This window comes from Nothoprocta perdicaria, unplaced genomic scaffold (assembly GCF_003342845.1).
Source record: "Nothoprocta perdicaria isolate Ctin4 unplaced genomic scaffold, notPer1 scaffold_107, whole genome shotgun sequence".
In the NCBI taxonomy this organism is placed as follows: domain Eukaryota; kingdom Metazoa; phylum Chordata; class Aves; order Tinamiformes; family Tinamidae; genus Nothoprocta; species Nothoprocta perdicaria.
Genome location: NW_020454172.1, coordinates 981,124 through 1,000,809, shown reverse-complemented (window position 1 = coordinate 1,000,809; position 19,686 = coordinate 981,124). Strand labels below are relative to the sequence as shown.

Here is a 19,686-nt window from a genome sequence, read left to right as displayed (position 1 = left end):
AATTCCACTAAGGCCAATATTTTGTAGGGAAACGGTATCCAAGTGTTCCTACTCAGATTTTGAGTGAAACCCGAGTGGTTTTGCTCTCGTTCTGCCCGGTGGCTCCCAACGCCGACCTTCGTGCATTGTGAAGCTGAGATGCCAGTGACTGGGTTTTGTTGTGCACATTTACAGTGTGTGAGGAGGAACCTTTTTGCAAGGGACAGATAAAGAAAGGTTGTTAAGGCGGTGGAGAATGAAAATGCATCTATTTTATTTTTTAGCTTGTGTTTGGAACCAACTGTTGCCTGCTTGTTTTAAAATCGGATAATTGGATGGTTTCTACCCCCAAGTTGCACACCTTGGCTGCGATTTTTGAATGTTTTCAGAAAGGCCTTTGGATAAAATGAAGAAAATGACAGTTTTTTTTTTTTTCCCCTTTGGTGCCCTTTGAGGATTTCCATGGCATTTTTTTTCTTCCCACAATCAGTGTAGATGGAGCAGCGAACGGCGGGTTGCGCTTTCCCAGTTAAACTTGGTCCTCCCATCTGAGCAAGGGGCCACGTCCTGGGTTTATGACCAGGCCTCATTTCTAAAAACATATCTGTGTTGGTCCACATGAGTGAAATGGAGAGCTATTTGCCTGGATATGCACCTAGGGAGAAGGATGGTGTGCATTTACTTTAATTTTTTTGTTTTTAAAGAGTGAGTACTTTCTTGGATATGGGAGAAGCAATAGTGCTTGCGAACCAGCACTGACTACCTGAAGTCCCTTCTCAAACATTAGGCCTGCGCATTTCTGCTTACAGCACCGGTTCCCCTCTGTATAATTTGAGTCTCCCTTTCTTTGAAGGGAAATTCTTTCCAATATTTTTCCCGATCAGTTGTTAGACAGAGGCCGGGTCCTCTTTCAAAGCGCTTGTCTTCACCGCGCATCGGGTTACCCTGAGGTAAAATGGAAACTTTAGCTGTTCCTCCTGTAAATAAATGTTTACATAATACATTGCGCCGAACTTCTCACCATTGCATCTCTGAGGGAAAAAAGGTCACTTTTGACATCAGTAACCTTTACAGAGCGGGGCGTTTGCCACACAGGTAGGAAAGTCACCGTGCCCGGCACGTTCCTGCATCCAGGGCAGGCAGGTAACAGAGCCCCATGATTGCTGCCCCCGCGCAGTATTTGGAGCTTTAAAGGGAGATTGAGCTCAAAGGCTGGAGCTGCATGTTCCGCACCTGCCTTTTTTACCCTTGTGAATAATTCTGTGAAACCTTCTGGCATGAATAACGTAGGAAAAGGCAGGTCTGTATCGTGGCATCCAGGCCTCAGCTYCTTTGCTGAATGAGACATTTCCTTCAAGAACACCTGTGGTCACAAGAGAGTCTTTTCCCGGGTTTGTGAGAAGCGAGTAGCTGGTTCTTGGTTTTACGGCTTTTGCAGCAAAACGCTGTTGTTTGGCACCGAAACCAACCGCCCTGGGGAAAAATGTCACCGTAACTGGAGTGGGGAAACCTCGGGTTCTTGGAGGCTGGAGAAAATGGAAGGGGGCTGTGAGGCCACACGCTCGCCCTCTGCCACCTCTGGGGCTGCAGCCTGTGTGTTTAGTCTGGAATGGAGCGTGTGGAGCGGGGAAKGGAGCGTGTGGAGCGGGGAATGGAGCGTGTGGAGCGGGGCGGGCGCGCGGGCCGGCCCCAGGGCCTGCTCCATGGCCAGGCCGCATCACATGATGGCCGGCGGCGGGGCCGCCCCGGGCACCCGTGGCGCGTGGCCCCCCTTCCCCGCGGCCGCCGGAATTCCTGACGGTGGCGGAGCCGGAGCAGCAGTTGCCAGGGACTCRGGTCATGAGACCGGGATCCGGCGGCTGGCGGAGAGGGAGGGCAGGCGGCAGCCGCGCCGGGATCGCGCGTGTGTGGGCTCCGCTGCGCTGTGGGGCACGCAGCGCCGGGGAGAACGGGCACCGCTTCCTCCAGCAGAAATCCCACAAATCCAGGACTATGCAGCCGAGCGCAGGGGCAGGATCCGGGCTGCAAAACCCCCGGGCGGTGTAAATGGATCCTGGTGCGAGCGGCTGCAGCGCGCCGCAGCCCGTGCGCYGCTTTGAGGTGCTTTCTGTGCTCCGGTGGCTGAGATGAAGCCCTTCGCGCTGCAGCATGGAGAGTCTTTTGTTTGAATTAAATTCAGACCTCTTGATATGTCACCTGACAGTCTTGTGGTTTGGGATGAACGTGGCTCATTGCTATTATTAACCTGCGCTGGCAGCCGGGCACAGCAGGAGCTTGTGGGGATCGCGAAACGTGGAGCTGCTTGCGGGACGAAGATGCTTCCCAGGTACGATAAATACACCCGTCCCGAGGTTACGTCAGGTTTTGAAAGCTTTAGAGTTTCTCTGTGGTGAAAATATTTCTTTTCCGGAAATGTCATGCTTTTAGAGAGATTTTTTTGAGTGATTTTTCTTTAATTGTATACTGAATGGCACCTATATATATATTTCCCCTTTAGATTAATTTTATCTGTTGTAATTTTGCAAAGGAGAATTGTAGTCTACTGGAATAATGCAAAGCACTGCTCTTGGTGGAACCGAGGGAACTGGTCTTCATTTGTGTGTGTGCTTTTTTATTAAAAATATTTCAGAAAAGCACCTAAAGTTTGTGTGCTTGTGTATGTGTGTATGTTTGCATGCGGATGTGTGCTTAAATCATCTAGAAATCAGGCAGGTGGGGCTTTCCTTCTTCTTTTTTTTTTTTTTTTTTTTTTTCTCCTTTGAAATGACGTGCATGGGATAGTCCTGAAAATGTTTTATGAAATTGCTGGTGTTGACTGTAAACTTTGAAGCTCTGTAGGCTGCAAACTCGCCCAACGTTGCGATAGGTCTTTAACAAAGTCCCTCTGCCTGCGTCTTCCCAATGTCCCTGTGCAGCTCGTGATTAGCGCGGTGCCTGGAGTGCACCTGAGCTCTGCGCCCTGGGTCTCTGCTCATGGAAAGGCATCTGGCTCATGCCYGGGGCTTCAGTGTATAAATTACAGATCTCGACGAGAGCCAAGTGACTTAGAAGGGAGGAAAAAAATGAAAACAAAGTGAAGTCAGCTTCAAATACAGTTAAAGGTCCGGGCAGAGCCAAGCAGGGTGGAAGCGGGTTGAATTTAGGTGTGTGTTTGATGTCCCGAGCGCGAGCTCCCCGCGCGCCTCCCACCAGGATGCTGTGTGCTTAGGCTAAGCAGCACAAGGTTCCTGGAGCTCAAGCCGTGCAGCTATTCAAGGTGAGGATTGCTAAGCTGGTAAATGAATGAGACAGACAGGTGCAATGCTGAGCCGACAAATGCCCTTCCCACAGAGGGTCAAGAAACAAGAAGGGGAAGGCTTGAATTGTTGATTTTCCAAAGAAACGTCATTTCCCTGTGATGAGCCTTAAAAATGCACCTCTGAAGGCAGCGGCGAGTCACGAGTCCCTAAGGCGACCGGTTATCTAGGAGCTCTTCCAAGCGACCCTGAGCACGGATCCTTTGGCTTTGGAAAAGCCCAGCTGAGGTTGAGGTGACAGAGGGCAGCGTCCCTCCGCTGTCACAGGCTGCCGCGGTGGCCTTGGTCAAGGCACAAACAGCAGTTTTCCCTGCAGAATCAGCATGCGTTCGCTGCAGCTGGCACACAGCCCTCGAGTGCCCTCGGCGCTTATAGAGACAATTGTCTTGCAAGTTTGTTTGTTTGTTTGTTTTCTAAGTATAGGCCCCGTGGTTTGTGCAGCTTTGGGATGTCCTTCCTCCTTGCAGCCTCATGGTCGGGTTGTGTCACTAGCATTTACATGGAGTCGTGCTCTTCCAAACTGGTTGTAGCTGTGCTGTTAGCATGCTGTACAGCCAGGTTTCCAGTGGTGCCAATCAGTTGTGCTCTTTCCGAAATATCTGCACAGCTGGGTTTGCACAGGAATGCTCAAATAGTAAGAGAATGACTGAATTACAGTAAGGTGTTAAAGTCTATGGAATACCCTGTCTGAGCATTTCATCCTCAGCTCTTGTCCTGTCTCCTCAAAGCCAAAATGAGATGAAAAGATCCACTAACAGGTAATAGAAACAGGCAGAGGAATTTGGAAAAGAGCTTGGCCGAAGGCGAGACTGTGTGATAGGAGGGTTGGGCTGGAGAAGGAGCACTGCCCTTTTGCTGCTGTTTACTTCTCCCTCCAATAAAACAACCGCAGGATCCTGAACACTGCTCAGCCACAAATGTGTGAGCGTAGGTCTGTGCCTACACGCGTCTCCGGGGGACTTGAAATAATCTGTGTGTRAAAGATTGCACTGAGCACATCCGAACGGTCCTGGATTTATGATCTTACCTCTTCAAGGCAGTATTTCTGCCCGACGTTTGTGTTTGGCAGAAGCTGAGTGGTTCTAAGCAGTAACAGAGGAGGAAGAGCATCCATGGGCTTTCCAGCAGCACCCATGGGTCCCTGCACCTCCGCATCCAGCTCCCAGCAGGGAGACGTTTCCTCCCGCGCTGAGCGGGGTCGGACGGTCCCCTGGAAGCAGCGGGGTGGCGCGGGGTGCGGTAGACCTGCTGTCCGCGCGGGGATGGCTGCTCCTGTCAGCTTTCTAAAAAGGTGCTAACATGAAAAACATGCAGAACAGATAAGCTGGCATAAACTATAAATATCATCTGCGTAGATGCTTTTAAAAATAGTTGCAAGTGATTCATCGCCAGGCAGTTTTTATAAGTATGAAACATGATGTAGGAAAACAATAGTTTGACTGATAGTTTCAAGTTACTCTCTCAATAGCTAGTCATGTTCTTGTTTTGAGCATTTTCACCTTTCAGCAAGATCTCTTACAAATCCCGTCTGCTCAATATTTTGATAAGTTTGCTTCAGTTACTCTTCTTTTAGACTTCCAAAATTTCTGCATTAATAATGAAAAATAGTTGAATACTGGCTGGGTTGTGTTATTATGAAATTGTTTTAAAAGTAAAACCTGAGCCAAGAGGTAAAAAAAGAAGTATTAAACTCTTTCTGCAATGAAGAAAAGTTCATTTTATAGTGGAAAAAAAAGAAGGGAGGAATGTACTTGTTTTAATCGTAGAGGAAAGTAATTGGTGGAGTGATAACAAGGATTTCTGCTTGTGTTGTTTCATCTCCTGGAGCTTGCAATTTAGGAGCAGTTTAGYCCTATCAATTTAAAAGCCATCAATTGCCTCTTGCTGAGAAATGTCTGTGGTGGCAATAAATCCTGGGAATTAGGAGCACGGCAAAATCTGTCCGTRGAGGAAGCCTGGAGATCTGGTTTGTCGTGTACCAGGAGGCATCTCCTGGCTCCGGGAACCACCGATAATTCTCCTGGTGGCTCCATGTGAAAAAGACGGAAAACCAAGGAGGTGCAAGAGAGGGAGGAGGAGAACAGCGGGGAGGCCTCTGCACGAGCACCCTTCCCAATATGCTTCCTCAGGCCGTGATTTCATCATTATTAATTTCTAATAATTTAATTGTCGGCCCCGTGCGGTTTGCGCTGCTGTCCCACTCGCTCCTTGCCCGTGGTGCTTTTGYGCTGGGGGCTGCAATGAGGGCCGGCAGCTCTGTTTAAGCTCTGGCTGGATTTATGGCTGATTAAAGTGTGACCGTAAAGCCACAGGCTAATTAGATTGGCAAATATTTGAAACTCACTGAAAACACACTTGGCCAGTGATCCATCCAGACTGGTTTCTGCAAATTGCTCGTTCCCGGCTGCTCCTGTATTCATTCAGTGGCCAACAGGACTGATATTTGGGTGTTCTTTTCCAAATATTTGTTACAGGCTGTTTTGGCTATGTGAATTATTTGATTACAGCAATTTCCAGTGCTACTCCCTCCGTTAGCTGAAGGCCCTCAGGAAGAACCTCACCTTCCTCCCTGCTAGGCTCCAGGATCCAACCTGTCCCAGGCTTAAGCTAAGGAGACTTTATTTTCCGGTGCATTTTTCAGATTTAAAGAGATTGGATTTTACATGATTTGCTTCTGAAAAATCCCACCCAGCATTTGCACAGCAGTGATTAGGGAGCACCCTGTTTCTTAACGTCCCTTCCCCATGCATTGCTCTTTGCACAGTAGACATCTCTGCAGGATGGACGTCCTGCTCAGCAATAACTTGCTCTTCACTACTGCTCCYCTCGCGCCAGGCATGAGCTCACGGTCCTAACTGTGAGACAAAGCCGCACTCATTTCCATGGGTGAAAAGCCTGTAGTGTTTATTTTTATATATATACAACCAGTTCCAAGGAAAGATCAAATAAAGTAGATAGGTCATGCAGAAGAAACTCCTCATTAAGTGCCCCGTCATTGCCAGAGCAACGGGGAAGACGCAGCTTCACCTTCCATTAACGTTACCAGGACACGTGAGTATCCATCTCCTCATTTTCCTGTAAAGATCTCAAGAAAACATCAGTTAAATGTCAAAGTTGGTTTCCATTTATAAACAGAACTAATTATATTCAGAAGATCTAGGTCACTTTTCATCCGGCTGAAGAGCCGTGCTGGAGTATTGCCCTGTTTTATTTGTTTTGAGAACGTGCCCTGCATATTGCACGCTGCAGTTGATGTATTTCTGGGGGTAATCTGCCTAGATATCGGACTTGATGGTTCTTTAAAGCTGCTAAGAGCAAGAGCAGAGCTCCTGTGTGGGSCTTCCGCGCGGGAGGTGCTGGGGGCGCCGGGCTGCCTGCTCCCTGTCTGCCTGGCAGGACCTTCCACCCGCTCTCCCGCGCGTCTCCTGCTTTGGGAAGTGACCCGCTCTTGCCAGGGAATATTTTTGCAAGGCTAAAATGTGCTTAAGGACTGTGTTATGTAACAGAGATAGCGCTTATTGGAACGGGCACAAATTATGATTTATGGTATCTGCTGAAAACTTGTCTAGAGAAAGTTAAAATGTCATATGCAGAAACTGAGAAGTAAACAGGTCTTGTTACTTTGATCAAATATGTTGCTGCATAGAGCTGGAGTTTTATATTTAGCTTTCTCCCCCGTTAGTGTAATCTGCTCTCAGAACCCTTTACGAGTAGACTTTCCTCAGATCTGGAACTGTTACTTCCCTTCTTCGCCAGTAGTTTCCAAGTCAAATATCCCAAGCACTAGGTAATGGGAGACGTGCTTTTGTCTGAGCCGGGAGGAAATTCGCATGTATTGCAAGGGTGGAGCAAGTGATAGCACCTCCTTGGCAAGCAGGCCCTTGTTATTATCACAGGCTGTTTGATTATCCGAGCGGCCCAGCTCACGGAACAAGTTTCCGGACTTCCACCCATTTCACTTAAACATAAGGAGGTGGTTCCCCCGGGAGCCAGTTTATCCCGCGGTCTCGCTTGCCCTCTTATCTCCAGCTGCAGCCAGGCCCCGCTGCAGTCCCCATGAGCCTCTCCAGATGCCCCGGTGCATCGAGCAATATGGGCTTTGTTTCCTTATCTCTTTGGAAATGCAGGATTGGGCTGCTTAGCAGAAGCCCCTGCTCCATGTAAACACTTCTCTGAGTTTTTCATATTGCCAAATGCTTCTTTTTGGTACAGAACTGGTTTGGTTCCCAGTCTGCTCTTCATATGACCCATCCCCTGGGGGACAATGCTTGGCTTCAAGTGCTGTTGCAGCCACGTTGCGAGACTCTCTGCTCCCCGATCCAGCAGACATTGAGTTATTTCAGTTTCAAATTGCTCAAGTTTTTTTCTTGTAATAAGTTGCTTTTGACATTCGTTGCACAGTATCTTCTCTGCAGCTTCTGTTTTTSTCTGGTGTTGCTAAATGGTGGGGCCAAGCAGATGAGGAAATGGATTTCCTCTTCCAGGAGGGCGAGTAACTCTATGTGCTGACGCTTAGTTTTACCCAGCTGGTACTACACAAGTCGTAAAGCCATGAATTGGGGCTGGACATTCTTAAAATTTTTGGTAGAGATTGATGGCTTTGGCTGCCRCATCTCTGCTACAACCAAGGATATGACTTGGGGTGCAGATCAGCATCTGTGTTCAGATCACGTAAAGTGCAGGCACAGGGGAGTCCATCCTTTCGGCTGGTGAATTGAAAGGAGAGGGTAAAACTTACCGATTAACTTGCTGATTCCTGATGATTTCATGGAAAGAGCAGGCACCTCGTTTCTTAGCTTCCAGGAACACAGAAGGTGTGAGCAAACCTGGATGCCCAAGCCCTTGGGTCTTTGCTGGACTGGCCAGTAATAGGCCAGTATTCTTAGGATACAAAGAATTTAGTTGTGGCCTTTCAAACATTAACATCAATGATGCCTTCTTAAAATCCAGATCRTATGCAGTGATGTCCGACACCAAGTTCTTTGCAGAGAAATTCTCCCTTTGCAGAGAACTTGGTGGGCACGAGGATAGCAGAGGTTGGTGAAAGCTCCTTGCCACGTTGCTGTGTGGAAGTGCTGAACACAGCACAGTTGAAGGGCTGTAATGGAGCGGCCCTCTTCATGCCAGGGTAATTTGTCTACCCGGTTCTAGCTACAGGATCAAAGAGTCTGATAAAATGATGTTGCGTGTGCTGTATATTTTATGTTAATGAAGCTGGATATGCAGACAATGTAAGAAGGGCAGTGCAATAAAGAACTGCTGTGATTAATACTTGGGATTTCTTGTTTTTCATTCAAGCTGGCCTTTGCCGGAGTTCGACCCGAGCCAGATCCGACTGATCGTGTATCAGGACTGTGAAAGGAGAGGGCGCAACGTCTTGTTCGACTCCAGTGCTAAAAGAAAAATAGAGGATGTTTCGGTGTCGGTGAGTATTTTAACAATTTACATGCTTACGTTCTGTATGTTTTCTAAGATAGTGCTTGGTAGCTCACAAATTGCCTGCTTCATTCATATTAATATTTAAACTTTGATTATATTCAGGGGCAAATATAAGTGTGTATTAAATTGCAAACGATTCAAGCTTCAGTAATTTCACCCTAGCACTGTAAATATCATAGTGATGGTTAYTCCTGGGCTCTTCTACTTCCTGCCCTTTCAAAGGGGCTCCCCCCATGGCTGCGCGGGCAATGCCAGGAGGCAGTGCTGAGTTTGGTGTTCATTGAAAGGGGTTTGTGATGTGGCTGTTCTCTGCAGCAGGTCTGTTTTCTGGTTTGGAAAGTCTTCCTTGTCCCCTCTCCTACCTTGTCCTGCTTGCTCAGCTTTTAGCAGCTGTTGTTTCCAACTATTTACCAACTGCTGACCCAAAATTACTTGAAAACTTTTCTTTTAGGCTTTCCATTTGTCAGGTCTCTTTGTTAAGCTATTAATTGAACTCACAATGGATGCAGCTGGATGAGGATATTTCCAAGCAGGGACTCTGGCCACAAGGTCTCATTTCTAGCCACAGTGCTGCTATAAGTGGTTCTGTGAGCTTGGACACTTTAACTGCTTTGAACTTCCTTTTCACCATCTCTAGAAACACTTGCAATGTGGTTCAGCTCTCCAAGCAGAAAGCACTGTGTAARCTGAAACTTGGGATCCCAGTCGCTTTTTCCCATAGAACTGCATGAAGTCCTGTAGGTAGGAGTACACAAGATAGCATTTTACCTCGAGTCCTGATTTTCAYGTTGGATATTGGAGGACAGCCAGCAGATCTTCATCCAGCGTTGAACACTCTCCAGCCTGGTGCTGAATGCTGCCAGCCTGGTGCTTCTCACCCTGATCCTCAATGCTCCCCCCTGCCACATATCTGTCTGCTGCGAGCCGATCTGTGGGTCATGGGCACTGACTTGCAGGATCTTCTGTAGCTTCCATAGCACATTTGCAGACACAAATCCCATTTTCCTTGTTCTTTTGAGAATTTGGAAGGTGCATCTTTCTTTTTAAATTTAACTTGTTAACATGGCTTTATTAATTCGTAAGTTTCTATTCCTGTCGATGTTCAGATGTTCTTGCCAGGAAAACAGAGATTGTTATAGGCAATAGGTCTTTGAAGAGGTTGTTCATATGAGTTATTGGCATTGCTCATTACTATTACTTTATTAATAGATAAATCTTTGTACACTGTGTATACTTGTATTGATTTCCTGAAGGCTTAAGCCTCTGTAAGATAGATCTGTATTTGCGGAATGAATCACAGGATCACAGAATGGTTGAGGTTGAAAGGGACCTCTAGAGATCATCTAGTCCCTGCTCCTGCAGGGACACCCAGAGCACTGGGACCCTTACAGTAAGGAAGTTCTTYCTCATATGAAGATKGAACTGCCTGGGTTCCAATTTGTACCCATAATTTGCAGGCTCCTCTGCTTGGGTTTATTTCAGAAAGGTAGTTGACTGTGACAGCTTATTAGCAGCAGAATAAATGGCTGATAATKAATCTACTACGGTTCCATATTAAACACTTTATTTTTCTTAATTAAAGGGGAAGGTGGGTGGTGAGTAATACCTGGCTGCATTCACTGTTCCTATGAGATGAATRTGTGAGGCTGCTGGAGGAAGACTGGCTGGTCCCAGACTAGTTGTAATGCTCTGTATGTAGTCTGTTAACTTTATGTATTCATATATATGTATATATATATATAATATATATGTCATATTATCAGACTTTGAAAAAGTACACTTTGAAATATTTCCCTGCCATGATATCCACCTTCTGCAGCACTCAGATACTTTCCTCATAAAATAATAATAAATAAATAACCTCCCTCTTTGCAACAGCAGAAACTTTGTGCAGGTAAAAACGTGCACGAGAGTCTTGGGCTGAGCTTGCTGCAAGCTCAGTACAGGCTTGCACAGTTAGCAGTACATACTGGCCATTTTCAAGGAATTGCATTGTTTATTTTTCTCGCTCTTTATCATGATTTTCATTAACAAAGACACACCCAGCCTATACAAAGCCAGATCTTGGCTCTAAGCACATTCCAAGGCACTCTTGCCCTTTGCAGCGAGACGTGTGTGGGCTGGGTGCTCTCCCTCGTGAAAGGGTATCTGTTAACAGCCTCACAAAAGCCAATGCTTTCTGCATCTCAGCCCCCAGTTTCCTAACGTGATTTATACCTCGGAGTTTATAAATAGTCTGAGGGTGATATCTGCAGAAATGCCAAGCGGTGGCTCTGGCTGCTCCCATCAAGTCCGGCAGCTTGATGCAGGGAAGCTGCACGCAAGGTGCCACTTTTTGGAGCTTGCTGGCTGTGCAGCAGCTCTTGGTTTCCGAGAAGTGCAGTGAAACGGTTTCATTGAAAGCCATCATAATTTGCGAGTCATATGCCTGAAGTAATGTGAGATACACTTTGCTCTGCTCTGTGTATCTGTAATCTCAGTGTATGTCAAGAGTTGTGTGCAGCGGACCAAGGCCGAATATGACTCAGCCATTCAAATTCCCTCACTGGCAGTATTTAAGGTGCATCAGAGGAAACTTTTCCCGAGACACGTTTCAGGATGTGAAGTGATGGGTTTTCACGTTCTGATGGAYGAAAAGCGCTGAGCAGGGAGCTGGCCGGGGGTGTGCAGGCGGCTCCTGGCCCCTGGGAGCGCCCGGACATGGGACACCGTGCRGTCCCAGCCCCTGCAGGGCCTCTCTCCTCAGCCCCGTGACTCTGACTCGGTGTCRTGAGCGAACGCCTCGGGAGAGGCGGCCGCATGGGAGGAGGTGCGGGCAGCCGGCGGGAGCGGCCCCAGGGCTCACGCCTTCACCAAACAGCCCCGCTCCGCACCCAAACACACCTCTCTCCTGGGCTTTCCTCGCTTTCTGCCATCTTCAGAATCACCGTGGTGGGAAAAGGCCTTTGAGATGATGGAGTCCAACCGTGAGCCCCTTGACACCATCCTGCTAAACCGTGTCCSTAGGCGACTCATCTGCACAACTRCCAGGGATGAGGGCTCCACTGCATCCCTGGGCAGCCTGTGCCAATGCTTGACTGCTCTTCATGTGTAGAAATTTTTCCTAATATCCAACCTGAGCCTTCCCCCCTGTAACTTGAGGCCTTGAAGTCCTTTTGCTGGCGAGCACGTGTCCGGGATCCGCAGTCTCCTCTGGAGAACTGCCCTGCTGGGCCCTCGCGCAGACGAGCGCCGCGTTCCTGAGGGCTCCACATCGCTGGCTTCACAGGGGACGGTGCCGAGGCCCGTGCCCGCTTTGGGCACGTAGACTCATGTCTCATGCCTCTCTCTGCTCTTCCTGCAGCACCTCCCCAGCTGCTTCAGCTCGCCCGTAGCCACCAGCTCCCCTGGGACGTGGCTCCCGTGAGCGCACCAGGCCCGGGCAGGCCCACCTGGGCAGTACGTCCTCTTGCCGGGTCATACCAAGCATTGGGGACAGGAGGCGGTRCCGGCTGCTCCTTGGAGATCCAGGCCTGCCCTGAGCCCCCCACCAAGCGTGACGGGCGGCCCCGCTCCCCTCCCGAGGCGGCCCGGCCCTGCTGAGCGTGGCGCTTGGCTTCTCAACCTCAACGATGCGCCCTCCGAGCCAGGCCGCCCGGCGGCACCGACGTGAGGACGGGAATGTCACCAGGCAAAGACCACTTGAAATGGAGGTGTCTGCCTCGAGGGGCTGGGAACAAACGGGGTGAGGAAGGTGCAGGAATGGGATGAGGATCCACGAGGGAGAAGCGAGGAGTTGAGTGAGGAAGAAGCCGGAGGGGAACCGTGCACCAGTGCTCTGCTGCGAGCAGATGAATGAGCCTGTTGTTGGTGGTTTGGGGTATTTTTAGCTGCTAGTTTAGCTATTTATTTTCTTCTGGTGTTGTCTGTTGGTGGTTTGYGCCACGAGTATTCACCCTGAGAGACCTGAGCGGAGGGAGGTGCTGGGCGGCCTGAAGAAGCTGGGAGGTTTCAGGCTCTGCAGGTYAGTGCAGAGGAAGATGTGGAGCAGGTGGCGAAGGAGAAGTGTGAGGGGACCAAGGAAAAGCCTAAGAGCAGGGAGGAAGACGAGTAAGAGCCCGGCGGGACTGATGCCGAGCCGGGATTGCCAGCCCACACAGTGAGGCGGCGAGCGGGAAAAGCCAAGGGTGAAAGGGGGAAGTGACTCCTTTCCATGAGGCACAGGAGGATTTCCAGAAGCAGTTTTTCTGGAAGAAACGAAAGAGAGAGGGATTTTTGAAAGGGGGTGGAGAAAAAAAGCTTCCATAGCCCAACCAAGGGAGTGGAGATGCCGAGGTGCAGGGTTTGAGCCGAAGGGTGCAACCTTAAAACAAAGAATGAGCTTGGATTCGGGCAGCAAGAAGCTAAATTTTGCAAAGTCACCTTAATTTGGGACAGTTTAACTGAAAGGTCATATGATATTTGATCTGCTATTGTGGCAATTTCTTTGACTCCCCCTGTCTCACTTATCCTAAAGCATTAAGTTGGCATGCTGTTTTAAACGAGCCAGCGCTAGTCCTGTGTCCCGTGCACTGCAGCACTGGATAAATGTTGAGCAGTAAATTGCTGGGCGGATTAGTAATGGGATAGGGAGCCTTTTGCCTTTGGGTGACTCGTGTGTGTTGGAGCCCATGGTCTCTCGGTGGACAAGGTTTCCCGAGAGCCAAGGGGATGGATAAAGAAGCCGGTGACGAGCAGCATGGAGATGGAGTCCTACCTTCTCAGCTCTGCTCTTGCTCTCTGAAGAGCAGTGGCAGGATAACAGCAGCGTAGCAGAGAAGTGTCTTTGCTCCTTTCATTGAACTATGAATAGTAGAGGAACTTGACAGCTCTGGAAATGAAGTGAAATCGTAGCACTAGTGACAGCTATCTCTTAAAAAAGATACCTGGGTTCTGCTGTGCCACTCGAGGGAGAGGGAGGAACGCCGGGGCAAGCAATCCCCGTGTCCTAGGCAGAGGCGTATTTAATTACGCGTTCAGACCAACGTCGTATTTATAAAGCACAGGAGTAAGTTTATCTATTCTGGCAGAGTTTTTCAGCTATGTGAAGCCCCCCTTGCTGACTGGCCCGTTTCAGCAGCGAGATCCAGAGCTCCTGGGGGACAGCAACTGTGTTTTGATACAGAGGCTTCGCTGTCACCTTTGAGCACCTGCTGCTAAAGGGAGGTAAAGAAGAGTAAAGCACATGATGACAGTTGTCYCCTGTGCTGTCACCGCAGCCCCTAACACACATGCACGCCGTCTGGATGTAGTTCAACACCCCAGGCTCCTCTCAGCTGTCTAGGACACTCTCGCTGTCCCCGAAGCACAACTTGCGCACTAGAAATTCCTCCTCCAACCTCTAGTGCTCAGTGCGGTGCCTGTGCCTTCCTGGTAAGGATCTTAGAGCCACAACCATGTGCCTTTTGGGGTTCAACAGCACTACTGTTGTGGTGCTGTGTTGCAGTGAGTGCATTTGGAAGGAAAATCCCCAGTTCTGAATCTCCATTGCACAGCTTTCAAATAATTTGGTCACCTTTTTGTTTCTGGAAACCTGGCTTGGGTATGTTTGGAATATTATCCTGGAATCAAGTCACCCCACTCCTTTGTTGCCTCGTGTCTTGAGGCTTGGTGCACCTAAAATTACCTTGGCGTTCGGAGGCAGGAGTTACCGAGGAAGGGGGTATTGCACACACTCCGTCAAATACTCCAACGGGTTCTTCTTAAGAACACATGTAGCTTTAGAAAGAGCAAACACCCCGATTTGTCAGTGTCCCGCAYTTTAGGGATGATTTACTGTTTGCAAGGTTCGGACAGGTGGTATTGGAAAGGTCCTGAACATCTGACCTCTTGGTTCAGTAAATTCCCCTGCAAAGACCTAACAAGAATGTGCCTCTGGTTTTTAAATTAGACTACTATGACTTCAAGCCATCTTGCAGTGGGCTTAAGGTAAGTTTCTATGGAGAAAAATGCAGCACCGCTGACAAGAGATTACCAAAAAGTCAATAATTTGCAAACTTAGCTTCTTTTTCATGCATAGAATTTTTTTTCTTCACCCACAGAAATCCATTTAATGGCCTCGCAATCTCAAGTGAGCTTAATTAAAGCAGTATCTTTTTAAAGGAACTTTCAACATCCGATGGAAAATGCAAGCTGAAATGCGGTTCGCCTGCAAAAGCTTCTGTAACCCTGTGGATTTTATGTGGTTTTATCACATGATGCTTGCCTAGCCTAGGACATTGTTGTTTGTGTCAGAGATAAAATGCAATTCTGGTTCACGAGTTCCTACTGAAGTCATATGATTATCATTCACATGCTCCAGCCATTGTGTACTGTGCTCCAGCGCCGGCTATTAGCCATTAACGAAGCCGCGCGTGGCCGGAGTTCAGCGTCCTCGCCGGGCTGTCGCGCTGGGAGGGTCCCACGGCGCACACGTAGCTCGGGCACAGCACGCGGAGGCTGCTGCACGTTGCCTCTCCCCTCTGCCACGGAATTACTGACTTGTCTGCACATTTTCCCCGGAGGGTTTCGGCGGCGGCCGCCCTCTAATCGGAGCAGCAGTGCGAGCCGCCGCGTGGAGCTAGATAATCCCTGACGTTTTCTGCTGCTTCCCTAGCTCTCGCCCACTGCTAGGGCCAGAGGAAAGCCACCTGGTATCCAAGGTGTTCACATTTTCTTTTCACAAAGAAAAGCAACCGGCACAGCCAAGGCTGGAGATGTGGGATTCCCAACTTGCTCCTCAGCAGAGGAGGGCACGCGGGCTGTCATCTTCTCTCCCCAAAGTGGGGTTGGTGGTGCAGGAAGCAGGAGCACATCTGCTGAGGTCTTYGCTGCATGGCTTGAGTAGGGATTTTTTCTCATCCTGCAAAATACGCAGTTGCTGCTGGCTCTGTTGCGCAGCCATGAGGTTAACAGCCTGTTGAAGTGCATGGGGATTGCACACCTTTCCTGTTCCACCTTYTCCTTTTCTCTGGAGCTAGTAAGGATTGAGCCATCCTTGCGTTTTTGAATGAAGTGAGAGCTTGTGGTGCAACCCCGCGAGCTCAGAGGCGAAGCCGGGACACGCGGCACCTTTGCATTTCCCTGCAGCCCCTGGCTCTGCTTCCCGCACGCTCTGCTTCCAGGCTGCTCTTGCGGTTAGGTGATTGCAGAGGAAATGTTAATTGCAGAAGTCCTAGGGCCTACTTAGTGAGTGACTTTGAGCATGTAGGCACGCTTCTGTCTCTGAATGCTGCCCACCAGCAAAGGCAATGCTGTCAGCCTGATACCTGTGCTCTGAAGTGCAGCGGGTACGCAGAGTGCTCTGAGGTTAATGGCATTAGCAAACGTGTGCTGGCTCTCTGGTGCATCTGGGATTTGCAGGGGAAATCATATATGCCTTTAAATACTATATAGAGCTGTGGCAAAGATCTCTAGTGCTAGTGACGGGGAATGTTGTGTGTGCAGCCCTGCAAAGGTCCAAATGGTTCTGCACTTCCAGTTCTCCATCTCAGCCTTGTTTTCTCCTTACTCCCTTTTTTGCAGCTCTTTGCCTGAAACTCGTATCAGGAAGGGACCAGTCCTGCTTGGAGCTTCTTTCCCCTGCCCCTGGGGRAAACTTTCCTCGCTTCTCCTGCCACCAACTGCGTTTGCAGCTTTGTCCTTGTGCAGTCTCATGATGCATTCCTATTAGAAAGGGAAAATGTCACCTCTGCGCCACACTTCCAAGAGACCTGAGGATTTAGACACAGCTAGAGGAGATCTGTAAAAATAACGACATTTCTCCCCACCTCTCCCCATAACAACAGCCTGTTCCGAATTCTCTTGCAGGGTTGTTCCTTATCCGGCTGCGGCGCGGCTGGCACCACTCTGCAAACTCTGCCCTACTGGGCACCCTGCGCCGTGCACAGGTGGCACCTCGTCCCACCCTCCCGCCCTGCCATCCTGTGCCCTAATCCCAGGCCTAAAACTGAGCCTCACAAAGCTCCCGAGGCGGGCGGCTCCTTAGGGAGATGGAGCTAGAGTGACCTGGTAGCTCCTCGCTAAAACCCAGCCACAGGAGACTGGTAAATACAGTTAACCCTTCTCTGGAGGGACAGGCTTTTCCACTGCTTAATGTRTTAGGTAAAGAGGAAAGTGCAGCACTGCTAAGTGGTGATTTTGTGGCTGCGGGTCCTCATGTCAGCACACGTGTTGTCTGTGTTTCAGAAACTCTGCAGTGATGCTCAGGTGAGAGTTTTCGGGAAGTGTTGCCAGCTGAAGCCCGGAGGAGATAGCTCTTCTTCCCTGGATAGCTCAATCAACTCGTCATCCTCCTTCTCTGATGCAAAAGAGCAATGTCCAAAATACCAGGTGAGTCACGTTTCTTTTTCCTTTTTTTGCCTTTACCCTGTCAAATCCTTGTGGTAGGTGAGGTGTTGAACATTGTAAAACGCTTGAAATTAGGGGTGGGCTGTGTAGAATTTTGAGTGAGAATTAGACTTTGGTTCCGACTGAATAATATTTTAATCCTATGGCTTGGGGTCTGAACAACCCTAAAACCAACTGACTGTTTCTCTCAGATGTGTCCTGAATGGCAGGCGTTTCTCTAGGCCATTGTCAAGTCTTGGCCATGGGGATGGTGCTTCTGCACCATGGCCAACCTTGGGCACAACGCTGGGCAGTCTCAAAGAAATTCTTCTTTCACAGAAGCCCTAAGCCTTCAGTTATTCCCTTTCTTAGGAACCAAGACAAATATCCGCACATGGTCTAGATAAAGTAAGTTATTGTGGAGTGCCAGGGAAGCGATACAGAAATGCACTACCTAGCCCGACAGCGTGGGATTCAGTGAACCTGGGCTATGTTTTACATAAGAGATTTTGGCCATGAGAGGAGCTGGAGTCATCTGACACAGATGTATTTCTGTCATCTCTCCTTCCATGGATCACAAGTGTTTTATATTAAGCCAGCCTAAAATAGAAGTAAGCCCTTGCACTCTTTGTAATGAAGTAATTGTGTGTTTGAGGGAAGCTGCTATGTGCACAGCATAGTCTGGAGGACAGTCCTCCTGATGTCTTCATCTGCCGCAGGCAGAAATGCAGGACCTTTAAGGCTGCCTTTGCCACCGTCACGTTAGCTGTCGCTGTGCTGGGTGAGCTGCACGTTCTTGTTTTCTGTTTCTCGTCACGCTCCTTGCCSTGCTGTTAGCAAGGAGGCAGCAGCTCGTTTTTCTATTCCTCCCTTCCTGGAAGGGTGCTGGGCTGCGGTTACGAGAGGAAGAGACGTGTAATTTCTGTGAGCGTCTTCCTTCCAGCACAGAACAGCCTCCTCCGGGCGCTGTGCGGCCACGAAGAGCGATGTCCCTCCCGGAGCCAGCAACCACCGTCCCCGCGGGCCGGCGGGCGCGCTCGGCCCCATCAGCGTCAGCGGTGTCGTGGCTGGCGTGGCGACTCTCTCGCTATTCATTGTTTCAATGGCCATGACTATGACGGGTTGCTCTAGTTGCTCTATGAAAGATCATCCACGGGGTTTTCTTCCAGGCCTCCATGTGGCGTTTGCAATTATGTGCTCTCCAGAYCCCTCACAAATGGGATCAGAATCCATTAGGATGGAGCTGAGTCTGGTGCTGGAGCTGCCCGCAGTTACATTCATGCCAAGGCAGCAGTGTTACCGCTGGAGCCGCTGCCAGCCYGGCCAGGACTGTAAATCTTCTTCTCCAGGCCAACTGTTTGATCACGACGTTTGAGATTTATTCCTGTATTGCATTTTTAATTTAGATACGTACTTACTTATTGATGGGACAACATGTAAAGTAAGTGGGAGATTAATGCTATGAATTTTATATTCAGAAACATCATTTCCAAACCATGTAAATTTTACTACCTCTAATATGCTAATGTGCAATAACAAACACTCGTGGGTATTTTATGATCATTTTTTATGTGAGCTCATAAATATGACCTAGGGAGTTGGTTTGCATCCAAGCTGTCAGTGCCTGGGGTTTTGCCCTTTTTGCCAGATGCTCTTTGGCTATTTTTCGTTTGAGCTTTTAATTTTTAACCCCCTTCCTCAGTCGATTGCATTCCACTTTGGTCTTGAGTGACCTTTATTTTGTAGAATTAAAGGCTCAAAGAGCTGGACTGGAGCGTGTTTCCGTATCACGTATAGGCATCTGCTGTTATGTGTGGGGAAATCATTGCCATTAGGCGCTGGTGAAATGCCCGACTGAGAGCCCACGGCTGCATCTCCTCACCCGCTTTGTCTTCAGCCTTGCTCCTCTCTGCCTTTCACAGAGAAGGAAAACCCCTATAATTAAATTTGAAAGCAGCTGATTTTCACTTGTGTTTCTCTTTTTTTAATTCAGTTTCTTCTTGACAAGAAGAATGGATAATTTATTTTTAAGTATTTTTCTCCAGCTTTGGAATTAAATGTTCACAGTAGCAGAAAGTTGAAACCAAAACCAGCCATCAAGGGCTTGACATTTATTCAGAATGACTTCTTCAACTTGAGGTCTGCAACAGATTTAAAAATAATCATCATAATATTTGGCTGCAGCAATTTGCAGTGTTCTTAAATCGAGACTCTCACAGACCTATCTATCATTTCCTAGAGCCATTAACATCCCTACTCCGGTTTCCTTGGAGTTGCTGGGAATGAAGATGGGAATTTTTATGGGACTCGGCCAGAGAGCAGGTTTTGCCCTGTCATAGGAACACTAACAAAACTTGGGTTGATATCCTCCTTTCTGTAACTGTGGCTGCTGCTTCTCTTCATGCCCTCTTCATTCGTGTTTTTGCTTCTCTTCATTTCTCTTCATTTGTTTCTGCTTCTCTTCATGCCCCATGTTTTTGGTGCTGGCAGCAGGTTCTGGGGGTGACGGGGTCTGCTAAACTATTCCCGTCTGACCKGGGAGTGCTGGGGAAGAGCTAAAACCCGAGCTGTCTTAGGAGCATGTGGCCTCCTAGGGAACCAGCGTTGGCTTCTTCTTGCCATGGGCCAGCAACCGTTCCGTACCTGC

The 19,686-nt window shown here is 48.8% G+C and overlaps 1 protein-coding gene across 1 annotated transcript in view; it reads left to right on the top strand.

The window, feature by feature from the left end:
• The first annotated feature begins 7,741 nt into the window (after positions 1 to 7,741).
• Positions 7,742 to 19,686, top strand: part of FNIP1 (folliculin interacting protein 1) — a 29,219-nt gene continuing 17,274 nt past the window's right edge. The window contains exons 1-3 of the mRNA XM_026045577.1: positions 7,742 to 7,767; positions 8,574 to 8,700; positions 16,899 to 17,042. Coding sequence (XP_025901362.1) covers positions 7,742 to 7,767; positions 8,574 to 8,700; positions 16,899 to 17,042 — 297 coding nt within the window. The remainder of the gene's footprint in view (positions 7,768 to 8,573; positions 8,701 to 16,898; positions 17,043 to 19,686) is intronic.